This window comes from Somniosus microcephalus, unplaced genomic scaffold (genome assembly GCF_052327205.1).
Source record: "Somniosus microcephalus isolate GS21.2 unplaced genomic scaffold, FLI_Smic_1.0 unresolved_chr2, whole genome shotgun sequence".
Taxonomy (NCBI): domain Eukaryota; kingdom Metazoa; phylum Chordata; class Chondrichthyes; order Squaliformes; family Somniosidae; genus Somniosus; species Somniosus microcephalus.
In genome coordinates this window covers 18047941-18066705 of record NW_028225180.1, presented here as the reverse complement: position 1 = coordinate 18066705, position 18765 = coordinate 18047941, and the positions used below count along the sequence as shown (strand labels likewise).

The following is an 18765-nucleotide window of genomic DNA, read 5'->3' as shown; positions in this document are numbered from 1 at the left end:
TGGCAGGAATGACGTATGAGGAGAGATTGGGTCGATTGGGCTTGTACTCGCTGAAGTTTAGAAGAATGAGAGGGTATCGCATTGAAACTTATAACATTCTGACAGGACTGGGCAGACTAGATGCAGGAAGGATGTTCCCGAAGGTCGGGGAGTCCAGAACCAGGGGACACAATACAATAATACAATACAAATCGCTTTATTGGCATGATAAGGTACATCTTATGTTGCCAAAGCATCAAAATACATTTATGGTTGAACACATAAACGCGGTTCCATTCACACAGTGTATAAACAGGTATATCCCTGAGTTCATAAATATATTTTCGCCTTGTTTATATATACTCTTGTCTTAGTTTACTGGTTGTCCCTCTGTTCATGGCAAGCTGTAACATAGTGTGCCGCCAGTGTTACACAGCTTCTCTCCTCCCCCAGTAGGAATGGGAATTTTTGGTTGTCAGTCAGATTTCTGAATTCAGGGCATATTTGTGAGAATTTTTGGTAGAAAACACAGTCTAAGGATAAGGGGTAAGCCATTTAGGACAGAAATGAGGAATTTCTTCACCCAGAGAGTGGTGAACCTGTGGAATTCTCTACCACAGAAGGCAGTAGAGGCCAATTCATTAAATATATTCAAGAAGGAGTTGGATATATTTCTTAAGGCTACTGGGATCAAGGGGTATGGGAAGAAAGCAGGGGCCGGGTACTGAATTTGGCTGATCAGCCATGATCACATTGAACGGCGGAGCAGGCTTGAGGGGCCGAATGGCCTCCTCCTGCTCCTCTCTTCTATGTTTATGTCTATGTCTAAAAGAGACTCCCTCTTTAAACAGGGTCCCTGACGGAGAGACTCCCTCTTTAAACAGGGTCCCTGACGGAGAGACTCCCTCTGTAAACAGGGTCCCTGACGGAGAGACTCCCTCTTTAAACAGGGTCCCTGACGGAGAGACTCCCTCTTTAAACAGGGTCCCTGACGGAGAGACTCCCTCTTTAAACAGGGTCCGTGACGGAGAGACTCCCTCTGTAAACAGGGTCCCTGACGGAGAGACTCCCTCTTTAAACAGGGTCCCTGACGGAGAGACTCCCTCTTTAAACAGGGTCCCTGACGGAGAGACTCCCTCTTTAAACAGGGTCCGTGACGGAGAGACTCCCTCTGTAAACAGGGTCCCTGATGGAGAGACTCCCTCTTTAAACAGGGTCCCTGACGGAGAGACTCCCTCTTTAAACAGGGTCCCTGACGGAGAGACTCCCTCTTTAAACAGGGTCCCTGACGGAGAGACTCCCTCTTTAAACAGGGTCCCTGACGGAGAGACTCCCTCTGTAAACAGGGTCCCTGACGGAGAGACTCCCTCTTTAAACAGGGTCCCTGATGGAGAGACTCCCTCTTTAAACAGGGTCCCTGACGGAGAGACTCCCTCTTTAAACAGGGTCCCTGACGGAGAGACTCCCTCTGTAAACAGGGTCCCTGACGGAGAGACTCCCTCTTTAAACAGGGTCCCTGACGGAGAGACTCCCTCTTTAAACAGGGTCCCTGACGGAGAGACTCCCTCTTTAAACAGGGTCCCTGACGGAGAGACTCCCTCTTTAAACAGGGTCCCTGACGGAGAGACTCCCTCTTTAAACAGGGTCCCTGACGGAGAGACTCCCTCTTTAAACAGGGTCCCTGACGGAGAGACTCCCTCTTTAAACAGGGTCCGTGACGGAGAGACTCCCTCTGTAAACAGGGTCCCTGACGGAGAGACTCCCTCTTTAAACAGGGTCCGTGACGGAGAGACTCCCTCTGTAAACAGGGTCCCTGACGGAGAGACTCCCTCTTTAAACAGGGTCCCTGACGGAGAGACTCCCTCTTTAAACAGGGTCCCTGACGGAGAGACTCCCTCTTTAAACAGGGTCCCTGACGGAGAGACTCCCTCTTTAAACAGGGTCCCTGACGGAGAGACTCCCTCTTTAAACAGGGTCCCTGACGGAGAGACTCCCTCTTTAAACAGGGTCCCTGACGGAGAGACTCCCTCTTTAAACAGGGTCCCCGACGGAGAGACTCCCTCTTTAAACAGGGTCCCTGACGGAGAGACTCCCTCTTTAAACAGGGTCCCTGACGGAGAGACTCCCTCTTTAAACAGGGTCCCTGACGGAGAGACTCCCTCTTTAAACAGGGTCCCTGATGGAGAGACTCCCTCTTTAAACAGGGTCCCTGATGGAGAGACTCCCTCTGTAAACAGGGTCCCTGACGGAGAGACTCCCTCTGTAAACAGGGTCCCTGACGGAGAGACTCCCTCTTTAAACAGGGTCCCTGACGGAGAGACTCCCTCTTTAAACAGGGTCCCTGACGGACGGTGTTTTCAGTTATCTCGCGTTAAGTGAAATCACGGGCGGGCTGGGTGTTACTATTTGTCGTCTGTACCCACCTTCCAATTCTTCCACAGTCAGTTCTCGCTCCTGTTGGTCACAAGTGACAGAAGTTGAGTAATTTAAATTCCAACACACGTTGCCCAGCTATTCCCCACTGACACTGACACAGCACTGATTGGACGCCTACACTACCTCGCCCTCGTGTGTTACTCTGCCATCTATCATCACTACTAGGAGGTCAAGGCCATGGAGATGGTGCAGAGGAGGTTTACCAGGATGATACTCGGAGATGAGGGCCTGCAGTTATGTGGAGAGACTTGAGAATCTGGGATTGGCTTTGATTTCTTTTTTAAAATTCTCCACTTGTGTTCCCAAATCCCTCCATAGACTCGTCCCCTCTGTTATCTCTATAACCTCCTCCAGCCCCTACAACCCTCCCTATCTCTGTAACCTCCTCCAGCCGCTACAACCCTCCCTATCTCTGTAACCTCCTCCAGCCCCTACAACCCTCCCTATCTCTGTAACCTCCTCCAGCCCCTACAACCCTCCCTATCTCTGTAACCTCCTCCAGCCCCTACAACCCTCCCTATCTCTGTAACCTCCTCCAGCCCCAACAACCCTCGCTATCTCTGTAAACTCCTCCTGCCCCTACATCCCTCCCTATCTCTGTAACCTCCTCCAGCCCTACAACCCTCCCTATCTCTGTAACCTCCTCCATCCCCTACAACTCTCCCTATCTCTGTAACCTCCTCCAGCCCCTACAACCCTTCCTATCTCTGGAACCTCCTCCAGCCCGACAACCCTCCTTATCTCTGTAACCCCCTCCAGCTCCTACAACCCTCCCTATCTCTGTAACCTCCTCCAGCCCCTACAACCCTCCCTATCTCTGTAACCTCCTCCAGCCCCCGACAACCCTCCCTATCACTGTAACCTCCTCCAGCCCTACAACCCTCCCCGTCTCTGTAACCTCCTCCAGCCGCTACAACACTTCCTATCTCTGTAACTTCCTCCAGCCCCTACAACCCTCCCTATCTCTGTAACCTCCTCCAGCCCCTACAACCCTCCCTGTCTCTCTAACCTCCTCCAGCCCTACAACCCTCCCTCTCTCTGTAACCTCCTCCACCCCCTACAACCCTCCCCATCCCTGTAACCTCCTCCACCCCATACAACCCTCCCCATCTCTGTAACCTCCTCCAGCCTCGACAACCCTCCCTGTCTCTGGAACCTCCTCCAGCCCCTACAACCCTCCCTATCTCTGTAACCTCCTCCAGCCCCTACAACCCTCCCTGTCTCTGTAACCTCCTCCAGCCCTACAACCCTCCCTATCTCTGTAACCTCCTCCAGCCCCTACAACCCTCCCTATCTCTGTACCCTCCTCCAGCCCCTACAACCCTCCCTATCTCTGTAACCTCCTCCAGCCCCAACAACCCTCGCTATCTCTGTAAACTCCTCCTGCCCCTACAACCCTCCCTATCTCTGTAACCTCCTCCAGCCCTACAACCCTCCCTATCTCTGTAACCTCCTCCAGCCCCTACAACTCTCCCTATCTCTGTAACCTCCTCCAGCCCCTACAACCCTCCCTATCTCTGTAACCTGCTCCATCCCCTACAACTCTCCCTATCTCTGTAACCTCCTCCAGCCCCTACAACCCTTCCTATCTCTGGAACCTCCTCCAGCCCTACAACCCTCCTTATCTCTGTAACCTCCTCCAGCTCCTACAACCCTCCCTATCTCTGTAACCTCCTCCAGCCCCTACAACCCTCCCTATCTCTGTAACCTCCTCCAGCCCCCGACAACCCTTCCTATCACTGTAACCTCCTCCAGCCCTGCAACCCTCCCCGTCTCTGTAACCTCCTCCAGCCGCTACAACACTTCCTATCTCTGTAACTTCCTCCAGCCCCTACAACCCTCCCTATCTCTGTAACCTCCTCCAGCCCCTACAACCCTCCCTGTCTCTCTAACCTCCTCCAGCCCTACAACCCTCCCTCTCTCTGTAACCTCCTCCACCCGCTACAACCCTCCCCATCCCTGTAACCTCCTCCACCCCATACAACCCTCCCCATCTCTGTAACCTCCTCCAGCCTCGACAACCCTCCCTGTCTCTGGAACCTCCTCCAGCCCCTACAACACTCCCTATCTCTGTAACCTCCTCCAGCCCTACAACGCTCCCTATCTCTGTAACCTCCTCCACCCGCTACAACCCTCCCCATCTCTGTAACCTCCTCCACCCCCTACAATCCTCCCCATCTCTGTAACCTCCTCCAGCCCGACAACCCTCCCTGTCTCTGGAACCTCTTCCAGCCCCTACAACCCTCCCTATCTCTGTAACCTCCTCCAGCCCCTACAACCCTCCCTGTCTCTCTAACCTCCTCCAGCCCTACAACCCTCCCTCTCTCTGTAACCTCCTCCACCCGCTACAACCCTCCCCATCCCTGTAACCGCCTCCACCCCATACAACCCTCCCCATCTCTGTAACCTCCTCCAGCCTCGACAACCCTCCCTGTCTCTGGAACCTCCTCCAGCCCCTACAACACTCCCTATCTCTGTAACCTCCTCCAGCCCTACAACGCTCCCTATCTCTGTAACCTCCTCCACCCCCTACAACCCTCCCCATCTCTGTAACCTCCTCCACCCCCTACAATCCTCCCCATCTCTGTAACCTCCTCCAGCCCGACAACCCTCCCTGTCTCTGGAACCTCTTCCAGCCCCTACAACCCTCCCTATCTCTGTAACCTCCTCCAGCCCCTACAACCCTCCCTATCTCTGTAACCTCCTCCAGCCCCCTACAACCCTCCCTATCTCTGTAACCTCCTCCAGCCCCCTACAACCCTCCCTATCTCTGTAACCTCCTCCAGCTCCCTACAACCCTCCCCGTCTCTGTTACCTCCTCCAGCCCTACAGCCCTCCCCATCTCTGTAACCTCCTCCAGCCCCTACAACCCTCCCTATCTCCGTAACCTCCTCCAGCCCCTACAACCCTCCCTATCTCTGTAACCTCCTCCAGCCCCTACAACCCTCCCTGTCTCTGTAACCTCCTCCAGCCCTACAACCCTCCCTATCTCTGTAACCTCCTCCACCCTCTACAACCCTCCCCATCTCTGTAACCTCCTCCACCCACTACAACCCTCCCCATCTCTGTAACCTCCTCCAGCCCCGACAACCCTCCCTATTTCTGTAACCTCCTCCAGCCCTGACAACCCTCCCTATCTCTGTAATGTCCTCCAGCCCCGACAACCCTCCCTATCTCTGTAACCTCCTCCACCCCCTACAACCCTCCCTATTTCTGTAACCTCCTCCAGCCCCGACAACCCTCCCTATCACTGTAATCTCCTCCAGCCCCGACAATCCTCCCTGTCTCTGGAACCTCCTCCAGCCCCTACAACCCTCCCTATCTCTGTAACCACCTCCAGCCCCTACAACCCTCCCTATCTCTGTAACATCCTCCAGCCCCTACAACCCTCCCTATCTCTGTAACCTCCTCCACCCCCTACAACCCTCCCCATCTCTGTAACCTCCTCCACCCCCTACAACCCTCCCCATTTCTGTAACCTCCTCCAGCCCTGACAACCCTCCCTACCTCTGTAACCTCCTCCAGCCCCTACAACCCTCCCTATCTCTGTAACCTCCTCCAGCCCCGACAACCCTCCCTATCTCTATAACCTCCTCCACCCCCTACAACCCTCCCCATCTCTGTAACCTCCTCCAGCCCCGACAGCCCTCCCTGTCTCTGGAACCTCCTCCAGCCCCTACAACCCTCCCTATCTCTGTAACCTCGTCCAGCCCCTACAACCCTCCCCGTCTCTGTAACCTCCTCCAGCCCTACAGCCCTCCCCATCTCTGTAACCTCCTCCAGCCCCTACAACCCTCCCTATCTCTGTAACCTCCTCCAGCCCCTACAACCCTCCCTATCTCTGTAACCTCCTCCAGCCCCTACAACCCTCCGAGAGCTCTGCGTTCCTCTAATTCTGGCCTCTTGCACATCCCCCGATTTCCATCGCTCCGCCATTGGCGGCCGTGCCTTCAGCTGCCTGGGCCCTGAGCTCTGAAATTCCCTCCCTAAACCTCTCCGCCTCTCTCTCCTCCTTCAAGACGCTCCTTAAAACCGACCTCTTTGACCAAGCTTTTGGTCACCAGTCCTAAAATCTTCTTATGTTGGTTAATATCAAATTAATGTCTGATGTACGCTCCTGTGAAGTGCCTTTGGACGTTTTACTCTGTTAAAGGTGCTGTATAAATGTGGGTTGTTCTCCTTAGAGCAGAGAAGGTTAAGGGGAGATTGACCAGAATGGTACCAGGGATGAGGGACTTCAATGATGTGGAGAGACTGGAGAAGCTGGGATTGTTCTCCTTAGAGCAGAGAAGGTTAAGGGGAGATTGACCAGAATGGTACCAGGGATGAGGGACTTCAGTTATGTGGAGAGACTGGAGAAGCTGGGTGATATACCTATCAATTCATCCAATGAAAAGCGACGAGTTAAGAAAGTAACTATCGGTTTTTATTGGCTAAATAACAGAGCCCACCCTCGTGGGTGATCGGATCCAACAAGGAGGAATACCAGCCAGTCGACCACCTTTATACCTGGGCAGGTAGGTGGAGCCATGGGCGGAGTCAGCAGTGGTCAGCCCAGGTATAACAGCGTGACAAGAGGCGACCTCGTATAGTGATACAACAGTGTGAACAGTGATAACGATATAACAGTGATAACTATAGTGTAACGATAGTGAACGATAAAAGTGGTTTACCACATTCACCCCTTGTTTCGATTTGAGTCCGGCGGGGTGAAGTGTACTACCAGTTCTGGTAAGTCAGTCTGTCCGGAGGCCTCGTAAGCCTATCTGATCGTCGCAGCGGCGGTGTTGCATTCTCCGGTGTTGATGCTGGTGTCTGCGTGGTCGGCGAAGGCTCGTGGGGTTCCGGCATGCCGTCTACCTGAGCTGGAATTGGGGGGGCGGTGGGGGGGGTAAAGGTGGTGTCTCCGGAATGCCCGAGGGTCTCGCAAGGAGACTGTGTCCTCCCGCCCGTCCGGGTAAGCCACATAGGCGTACTGGGGGTTGGCATGCAGGAGGTTCACCTTCTCGACCAGGGGGTCTGTTTTATGGGTCCTCACGTGCTTTCGCAGCAGGACGGGCCCCGGGGAGGTCAGCCAGGTTGGTAGTGTGGTTCCCGTAGTCGACTTCCTGGGGAAAGCAAACATTCGTTCATGGGGGGTGGCGTTGACGGCAGTGCAAAGTAGTGACCGGATGGAGTGCAGAGCTGCCGGGAGGACTTCCTGCCAGCGGGAGGCTGGGAGGCCCTTAGACTTTAAGGCTAAGAGGACGGCCTTCCATACCGTCGCGTTCTCTCTTTCTACCTGGCCGTTCCCTCGGGGGTTGTAGCTGGTGGTCCTGCTTGCAGCAATACCTCTCGCTAGTAGGAACTGACGGAGTTCCTCGCTCATGAAGGAGGAGCCCCGGTCACTATGTATATAGTTTGGGAACCCGAACAAGGCGAAGAGGTCGTTCAGGCATTTAATGACCGTGGTACTGGTCATGTCTGGGCAGGGGAAGGCAAAGGGGAAACGGGAGTACTCATCAACGATGTTGAGGAAGTACACATTACGGTCAGAGGACGGGAGGGGCCCCTTAAAGTCGATGCTCAGGCGCTCGAAGGGGCGGGTGGCCTTGATCAGGCTTGCTCTGTCCGGCCTAAAGAAGTGCGGTTTGCACTCGGCACAGGTCTGGCAGTTCCTGGTCATGGTCCTGACCTCCTCGATGGAGTATGGCAGGTTGCGGGCCTTAATGAAGTGGTAAAGTCTGGTGACCCCGGGGTGGCAGAGGTCGTTGTGGAGGGTCTGAAGTCTATCACTTTGCGCGCTGGCGCATGTAATTTGTGACAGAGCATCAGGGGGATCGTTCAGCTTACCTGGCCGGTACAAGATATCATAATCATAGGTGGATAGTTCGATTCTCCACCTCAATATCTTGTCATTCTTGATTTTGCCCCTCAGCTTGTTATTAAACATAAAAGCGACCGAACGCTGGTCGGTGAGGAGGGTAAATCGTTTGCCTGCCAGGTAATGCCTCCAGCGTCGTACCGCCTCCACAATCGCTTGGGCCTCCTTCTCGACCGACGAGTGTCGGATCTCAGGGCCCTGTAGGGTCCTTGAGAAGAAGGCCACCGGTCTCCCCTCCTGGTTAAGGGTAGCGGCTAGGGCGAAGTCGGATGCATCGCTCTCCACTTGGAAGGGGATGGACTCGTCCACTGCATGCATTGTGGCCTTGGCGATGTCTCCCTTAATGAGGGAGAAGGCTGCGCACGCTTCCTCCGTAAGGGGGAAGGATGTGGACTTCATGAGGGGTCTGGCTTTGTCTGCATAATTGGGCACCCATTGGGCATAGTAGGCGAAGAGCCCCAGGGTTCTCTTCAGAGCCTTTGGACAGTGGGGGAGGGGTAGCTCCATGAGGGGACGCATTCTTTCGGGGTCGGGGCCGATGACTCCGTTCTCTACTACACAGCCGAGGATGGCAAGGCGCGAGGTGTTAAACACACATTTCTCCTTATTGTAGGTGAGGTTCAGCCGTTGGGCCGTACGGAGGAATCTCTCCAGATTAACGTCATGGTCCTGCCGGTCGCGGCCGCAGATGGTGACGTTATCTAGGTAGGGGAACGTGGCATGCAGCCCGTTCTGGTCAACCATCCGGTCCATCTCCCTTTGGAAGACCGAAACCCCGTTGGTGACGCCGAAGGGAACCCTAAGGAAGTGGTAGAGGCGGCCGTTCGCCTCGAAGGCTGTATACTGGCGGTCCTCAGGGCGGATAGGGAGTTGGTGATAGGCCGACTTAAGGTCGATGGTGGAGAATACCCGGTACTGCGCAATCTGATTGACCATATCAGATATGCGGGGAAGGGGGTATGCGTCCAGCTGGGTGTACCTGTTTATGGTCTGGCTGTAGTCGATGACCAGGCGGTTTTTATTGCCGGTCTTAACGACCACGACCTGGGCACGCCAGGGGCTGGTGCTCCCCTCGATGATGCCCTCCTTCAGGAGACGCTGCACCTCAGAGCTAATGAAAGCTCTGTCCCCGGCGCTGTACCGCCTGCTCTTGGTCGCGACGGGTTTGCAGTCGGGGGTGAGGTTAGCGAACAGGGAAGGTGGCGGGACCTTGAGGGTGGATAGGCCGCAGGTGTTACGCGGTGGGCGGTTTAAAATCTGTTGGTTGTCGACTGTGAGTGGGGGGAGGGGTCCGCCGTATGCTAGCGTGACGCTTTGGAGGTGGGATTGGAAGTCTAGCCCTAGTAGGACGGCGGCGCATTGCTGGGGGAGGACGAGGAGTTTAAAATTTTTATACTCCGTACCCTTAACCGATAGGGTCACAACACAGTAGCCGCTGATGTCTGTGGCGTGGGATCTCGATGCCATCGAGATCCGGTTGCGCGTTGGCAGGACAGGGAGGGAGTAGTGGCTCACCGTGTCTGGGTGGATGAAACTCTCCGTGCTTCCGCTGTCGAACAGGCAGGTCGTGGCGTGGCCGTTTACTCTGATGTCCATCATTGACTTGGACAGGTGATGCGGGCGGGCTTGGTCCAGTGAGACGGAGGCTAGTGTATAGCTGAGCGAGTCGTTGTAGTCTGCGGGTGAGGCGGTAGTCGGGTCTAGAGGCACGGTGGCGGTCGAGCGTGGTGGGTAAAATGGCATCTCCCACGAGGTTGGACAAAATGGCGGAGAAGATGGCTGCCCCCCGTAACTCACATGAGGCACTGCTGGTGTCGGTTGCCTGTATCAAAGATGGCCGCCCCATGACTCACATGTGGGGATGCTGGCCTCTGTTGCCTTGAAGGAAGATGGCCGCCCCCACAGCTCGCATGAGGCACTGCTGGCCTCTGATGATCCACCTCTGCAGGCCTTAGTGAAGTGGCCTTTCTTCAAACAGTTTGAGCAGGTAGAGTTCTTGGCTGGGCAGCGCGACCTCGGGTGTTTCGCCTGGCCACAGAAGAAGCAGCCGGCGGCCCGATCGCGGGGGTCCGATGTCGGAGCCGGTACCGGGGGTGGCGGTCTCGATTGGGTCCGGGACGCCGACGCTGAGGTAGGTCCCAGGGGGGGTGCTGCGGGGGGTATCGCGGTCGGGGTCGGTCCCAAGTCTCAGGGTCGCGAGTTACAGTACCTTGAGTATGCCTCGAGGTCCCGATGGGCCACCTCTAGAGAGAGAGCGAGGGCTGCAGCTTTGTCCAGGTCGAGGTCCCTTGCTTCCAGTAGTCTTTGCCGTGAGTAGTCGGACCGCAGGCCTTTCACGAAGGCATCGCGGACATTGTCTTCAGTATTTTCTGCAGCCGTTACCGCTTTAAAGTTACAGTCTCTGCCGAGTGCTTGTAGCACCCGTAAAAATTCCTCCACGGGCTCTCCTGGCTGTTGCGGGCGGGATCTTAGGAGGTGTCTGGCATACATGGAATTTACCGGGGTTTGGTACTGTCTTTTCAGCCGGTTGATGGCGTCCTCGTATGTTTTGAGGTCCCGGATGAGTGCGAATACTTTAGGGCTCACTTGGGCGTTCAGAACTCTGAGCAAAAAAGTGGTTTACCACACTGGGATTGTTCTCCTTAGAGCAGAGAAGGTTAAGGGAAGATTGACCAGAATGGTACCGGGGATGAGGGACTTCAGTGATGTGGAGAGACTGGAGAAGCTGGGATTGTTCTCCTTAGAGCAGAGAAGGTTAAGAGGAGATTGACCAGAATGGTCCCAGGGATGAGGGACTTCAGTTACGTGGAGAGACTGGAGAAGCTGGGATTGTTCTCCTTAGAGCAGAGAAGGTTAAGGGGAGATTGACCAGAATGGTACCAGGGATGAGGGACTTCAGTTACGTGGAGAGACTGGAGAAGCTGGGATTGTTCTCCTTAGAGCAGAGAAGGTTAAGAGGAGATTGACCAGAATGGTACCAGGGATGAGGGACCTCAGTTACGTGGAGAGACTGGAGAAGCTGGGATTGTTCTCCTTAGAGCAGAGAAGGTTAAGGGGAGATTGACCAGAATGGTACCAGGGATGAGGGACTTCAGTGATGTGGAGAGACTGGAGAAGCTGGGGTTGTTCTCCTTAGAGCAGAGAAGGTTAAGGGGAGATTGACCAGAATGGTGCCGGGGATGAGGGTCTTCAGTTATGTGGAGAGACTGGAGAAGCTGGGATTGTTCTCCTTAGAGCAGAGAAGGTTAAGGGGAGATTGACCAGAATGGTACCAGGGATGAGGGACTTCAGTTATGTGGAGAGACTGGAGAAGCTGGGATTGTTCTCCTTAGAGCAGAGAAGGTTAAGGGGAGATTGAACAGAATGGTGCCAGCGATGAGGGACTTCAGTGATGTGGAGAGACTGGAGCAGCTGGGATTGTTCTCCTTAGAGCAGAGAAGGTTAAGGGGAGATTGACCAGAATGGCTCCAGGGATGAGGGACTTCAGTGATGTGTAGAGACTGGGTAATGGGGAAAGAGCAGGGGGGAGTGAGACTAATTGGGTTAGAGAGAGAGGGGAAATCAGCCAGGGTTCCTGCTCCTGATCACTGTCCAGTGACCCCTGGGTTAGAGAGAGGGGAAATCAGCCAGGGTTCCTGCTCCTGATCACTGTCCAGTGACCCCTGGGTTAGAGAGAGAGGAAATCAGCCAGGGTTCCTGCTCTTGATCACTTTCCAGTGACCCCTGGGTTAGAGAGAGAGGGGAAATCAGCCAGGGTTCCTGCTCCTGATCCCTGTCCAGTGACCCCTGGGTTAGAGAGAGGGGAAATCAGCCAGGGTTCCTGCTCCTGATCACTGCCCAGTGACCCCTGGGTTAGAGAGAGGGGAAATCAGCTAGGGTTCCTGCTCCTGATCACTGCCCAGTGATCCCTGGGTTCGAGAGAGGGGAAATCAGCCAGGGTTCCTGCTCCTGATCACTGTCCAGTGACCCCTGGGTTAGAGAGAGGGGAAATCAGCCAGGGTTCCTGCTCCTGATCACTGTCCAGTGACCCCTGGGTTAGAGAGGGGAAATCAGCCAGGGTTCCTGCTCCTGATCACTGTCCAGTGACCCCTGGGTTAGAGAGAGGGGAAATCAGCCAGGGTTCCTGCTCCTGATCACTGTCCACTGACCCCTGGGTTAGAGAGGGGAAATCAGCCAGAGTTCCTGCTCCTGGTCACTGTCCAGTGACCCCTGGGTTAGAGAGAGGGGGAAATCAGCCAGGGTTCCTGCTCCTGATCACTGTCCAGTGACCCCTGGGTTAGAGAGAGAGGGGAAATCAGCCAGGGTTCCTGCTCCTGATCACTGTCCAGTGACCCCTGGGTTAGAGAGAGAGAGGAAATCAGCCAGGGTTCCTGCTCCTGATCACTGTCCAGTGACCCCTGGGTTAGAGAGAGAGAGGAAATCAGCCAGGGTTCATGCTCCTGATCACTGTCCAGTGACCCCTGGGTTAGAGAGAGGGGAAATCAGCCAGGGTTCCTGCTCCTGATCACTGTCCAGTGAGCCCTGGATTAGAGGGAGAGGGGAAATCAGCCAGGGGTCCTGCTCCTGATCACTGTCCAGTGACCCCTGGGTTAGAGAGAGGGTAAATCAGCCAGGGTTCCTGCTCCTGATCACTGTCCAGTGACCCCTGGGTTAGAGAGAGAGGAAATCAGCCAGGGTTCCTGCTCCTGATCACTGTCCAGTGACCCCTGGGTTAGAGAGAGAGGAAATCAGCCAGGGTTCCTGCTCCTGATCATTGCCCAGTGACCCCTGGGTTAGAGAGAAGGGAAATCAGCCAGGGTTCCTGCTCCTGATCACTGTCCCGTGACCCCTGGGTTAGAGAGAGGGGAAATCAGCCAGGGTTCCTGCTCCTGATCACTGTCCAGTGACCCCTGGGTTAGAGAGAGGGGAAATCAGCCAGGGTTCCTGCTCCTGATCACTGCCCAGTGACCCCTGGGTTAGAGAGAGGGGAAATCAGCCAGGGTTCCTGCTCCTGATCACTGTCCAGTGACCCCTGGGTTAGAGAGAGAGGAAATCAGCCAGGGTTCCTGCTCCTGATCACTGTCCCGTGACCCCTGGGTTAGAGAGAGGGGAAATCAGCCAGGCTTCCTGCTCCTGATCACTGCCCAGTCACCCCTGGGTTAGAGAGAGGGGAAATCAGCCAGGGTTCCTGCTCCTGATCACTGTCCAGTGACCCCTGGATTAGAGAGAGGGGAAATCAGCCAGGGTTCCTGCTCCTGATCACTGTCCAGTGACCCCTGGGTTAGAGAGAGGGGAAATCAGCCAGGGTTCCTGCTCCTGATCACTGTCCAGTGACCCCTGGTTTAGAGAGAGGGGAAATCAGCCAGGGTTCCTGCTCCTGATCACTGCCCAGTGACCCCTGGGTTAGAGAGAGGGGAAATCAGCCAGGGTTCCTGCTCCTGATCAGTGCCCAGTGACCCCTGGGTTAGAGAGAGGGTAAATCAGCCAGGGTTCCTGCTCCTGATCACTGTCCAGTGACCCCTGGGTTAGAGAGAGAGGAAATCAGCCCAGGTTCCTGCTCCTGATCACTGCCCAGTGACCCCTGGGTTAGAGAGAGGGGAAATCAGCCAGGGTTCCTGCTCCTGATCACTGCCCAGTGACCCCTGGGTTAGAGAGAGGGGAAATCAGCCAGGGTTCCTGCTCCTGATCACTGTCCAGTGACCCCTGGGTTAGAGAGAGGGGAAATCAGCCAGGGTTCCTGCTCCTGATCACTGTCCAGTGACCCCTGGGTTAGAGAGAGAGGAAATCAGCCAGGGTTCCTGCTCCTGATCACTGCCCAGTGACCCCTGGGTTAGAGAGAGGGGAAATCAGCCAGGGTTCCTGCTCCTGATCACTGTCCAGTCACCCCTGGGGTAGAGAGAGGGGCTGTGTTGTACATGTTTAATAGACACGGTTTGACACACCCTGTGCTGCCTGTTATTTTACATGATCCCATGATTATGTTCCGTAAAAATAGTTCCTTAGCTTTCTGACCGATTTAATCAGCTTATATGAGAATAATCCCATTTCAACGACTCACTGTAACACTCTGATATACCCCACACCCCTCACTGTAACACTCTGATATACCCCACACCCCTCACTGTAACACTCTGATATACCCCACACCCCTCACTGTAACACTCTGATATACCCCACACCCCTCACTGTAACACTCTGATATACCCCACACCCCTCACTGTAACACTCTGATATACCCCACACCCCTCACTGTAACACTCTGATATACCCCACACCCCTCACTGTAACACTCTGATATACCCCACACCCCTCACTGTAACACTCTGATATACCCCACACCCCTCACTGTAACACTCTGATATACCCCACACCCCTCACTGTAACACTCTGATATACCCCACACCCCTCACTGTAACACTCTGATATACCCCACACCCCTCACTGTAACACTCTGATATACCCCACACCCCTCACTGTAACACCCTGATATACCCCACACCCCTCACTGTAACACTCAGATATACCCCACACCCCTCACTGTAACACTCTGATATACCCCACACCCCTCACTGTAACACTCTGATATACCCCACACCCATCACTGTAACACTCTGATATACCCCACACCACTCACTGTAACACTCTGATATACCCCACACCCCTCACTGTAACACTCTGATATACCCCACACCCCTCACTGTAACACACTGATATACCCCACACACCTCACTGTAACACTCTGATATACCCCACACACCTCACTGTAACACTCTGATATACCCCACACCCCTCACTGTAACACTCTGATATACCCCACACCCCTCACTGTAACACTCTCTGATATACCCCACACCCCTCACTGTAACACACTGATATACCCCACACCCCTCACTGTAACACTCTGATATACCCCACACCCCTCACTGTAACACACTGATATACCCCACACCCCTCACTGTAACACTCTGATATACCCCACACCCCTCACTGTAACACTCTCTGATATACCCCACACCCCTCACTGTAACACTCTGATATACCCCACACCCCTCACTGTAACACTCTGATATACCCCACACCCCTCACTGTAACACTCTGATATACCCCACACCCCTCACTGTAACACACTGATATACCCCACACCCCTCACTGTAACACTCTCTGATATACCCCACACCCCTCACTGTAACACTCTGATATACCCCACACCCCTCACTGTAACACCCTGATATACCCCACACCCCTCACTGTAACACTCTCTGATATACCCCACACCCCTCACTGTAACACTCTGATATACCCCACACCCCTCACTGTAACACACTGATATACCCCACACCCCTCACTGTAACACTCTCTGATATACCCCACACCCCTCACTGTAACACACTGATATACCCCACACCCCTCACTGTAACACTCTGATATACCCCACACCCCTCACTGTAACACTCTCTGATATACCCCACACCCCTCACTGTAACACTCTGATATACCCACACCCCTCACTGTAACACTCTGATATACCCCACACCCCTCACTGTAACACTGATATACCCCACACCCCTCACTGTAACACTCTGATATACCCCACACCCCTCACTGTAACACTCTGATATACCCCACACACCTCACTGTAACACTCTGATATACCCCACACCCCTCACTGTAACACTCTGATATACCCCACACCCCTCACTGTAACACTCTGATATACCCCACACCCCTCACTGTAACACTCTGATATACCCCACACCCCTCACTGTAACACTCTGATATACCCCACACCCCTCACTGTAACACTCTGATATACCCCACACACCTCACTGTAACACTCTGATATACCCCACACCCCTCACTGTAACACTGATATACCCCACACCCCTCACTGTAACACACTGATACACCCCACACCCCTCACTGTAACACTCTGATATACCCCACACCCCTCACTGTAACACTCTGATATACCCCACACCCCTCACTGTAACACTCTGATATACCCCACACCCCTCGCTGTAACACTCTGATATACCCCACACCCCTCACTGTAACACTCTGATATACCCCACACCCCTCACTGTAACACTGATATACCCCACACCCCTCACTGTAACACTCTGATATACCCCACACCCCTCACTGTAACACTCTGATATTCCCCACACCCCTCACTGTAACACTCTGATATACCCCACACCCCTCACTGTAACACTCTGATATACCCCACACCCCTCACTGCAACACTCTGATATACCCCACACCCCTCACTGTAACACTCTGATATACCCCACACCCCTCACTGTAACACTCTGATATACCACACACCCCTCACTGTAACACTCTGATATACCCCACATCCCTCACTGTAACACTCTGATATACACCACACCCCTCACTGTAACACTGATATACCCCACACCCCTCACTGTAACACACTGATATACCCCACACCCCTCACTGTAACACTCTGATATACCCCACACCCCTCACTGTAACACTCTGATATACCCCACACCCCTCACTGTAACACTCTGATATACCCCACACCCCTCACTGTAACACTCTGATATACCCCACACCCCTCACTGTAACACTCTGATATACACCACACCCCTCACTGTAACACTCTGATATACCCCACACCCCTCACTGTAACACTCTGATATACCCCACACCCCTCACTGTAACACTGATATACCCCACACCCCTCACTGTAACACTCTGATAGACCCCACACCCCTCACTGTAACACTCTGATATACCCCACACCTCTCACTGTAACACTCTGATATACCCAACACCCCTCACTGTAACACTCTGATATACCCTACACCCCTCACTGTAATACTCTGATATACCCCACACCCCTCACTGTAACACTCTGATATACCCCACACCCCTCACTGTAACACTCTGATATACCCCACACCCCTCACTGTAACACACTGATATACCCCACACCCCTCACTGTAACACTCTGATATACCCCACACCCCTCACTGTAACATTCTGATATACCCCACACCCCTCACTGTAACACTCTGATATACCCCACACCCCTCACTGTAACACTCTGATATACCCCACACCCCTCACTGTAACACTCTGATATACCTCACACCCCTCACTGTAACACTCTGATAGACCCCACACCCCTCACTGTAACACTCTGATATACCCCACACCCCTCACTGCAACACTCTGATATACCCCACACCCCTCACTGTAACACTCTGATATACCCCACACCCCTCACTGTAAGACTCTGATATACCCCACACCCCTCACTGTAACACTCTGATATACCCCACACCCCTCACTGTAACACTCTGATATACCCCACACCCCTCACTGTAACACTCTGATAGACCCCACACCCCTCACTGTAACACTCTGATATACCCCACACCCCTCACTGCAACACTCTGATATACCCCACACCCCTCACTGTAACACTCTGATATACCCCACACCCCTCACTGTAACACTCTGATATACCCCACACCCCTCACTGTAACACTCTGATATACCCCACACCCCTCACTGTAACACTCTGATATACCCCACACCCCTCACTGTAACACTCTGATATACCCCACACCCCTCACTGTAACACTCTGATATACCCCACACCAGTCACTGTAACACTCTGATATACCCCACACCCCTCACTGTAACACTCTGATATACCCCACACCCCTCACTGTAACACTCTGATATACCCCACACCCCTCACTGTAACACTCTGATATACCCCACACCCCTCACTGTAACACTCTGATATACCCCACACCAGTCACTGTAACACTCTGATATACCCCACACCCCTCACTGTAACACTCTGATATACCCCACACCCCTCACTGTAACACTCGGATATACCCCACACCCCTCACTGTAACACTCTGATATACCCCACACCCCTCACTGTAACACTCTGATATACCCCACACCCCTCACTGTAACACTCGGATATACCCCACACCCCTCACTGTAACACTCTGATATACCCCACACCCCTCACTGTAACACTCTGATATACCCCACACCCCTCACTGTAACACTCTGATATACCCCACACCCCTCACTGTAACACTCTGATATACCCCACACCCCTCACTGTAACACTCTGATATACCCCACACCCCTCACTGTAACACTCTGATATACCCCACACCCCTCACTGTAACACTCTGATATACCCCACACCCCTCACTGTAACACACTGATATACCCCACACCCCTCACTGTAACACTCTGATATACCCCACACCCCTCACTGTAACACTCTGATATACCCCACACCCCTCACTGTAACACTCTGATATACCCCACACCCCTCACTGTAACACTCTGATATACCCCACACCCCTCACTGTAACACTCCGATATACCCCACACCCCTCACTGTAACACTCTGATATACCCCACACCCCTCACTGTAACACTCTGATATACCCCACACCCCTCACTGTAACACTCTGATATACCCCACACCCCTCACT

The 18765-nt window shown here is 53.8% G+C and overlaps 1 protein-coding gene across 1 annotated transcript in view; it reads right to left on the bottom strand.

Moving 5' to 3' along the window:
• Positions 1 to 18765, bottom strand: part of LOC147092215 (calcium-binding protein 2-like) — a 52630-nt gene that overhangs the window by 17874 nt on the left and 15991 nt on the right. Inside the window, exon 2 of the mRNA XM_085975881.1 lies at positions 2403 to 2433. Coding sequence (XP_085832007.1) covers positions 2403 to 2433 — 31 coding nt within the window. The remainder of the gene's footprint in view (positions 1 to 2402; positions 2434 to 18765) is intronic.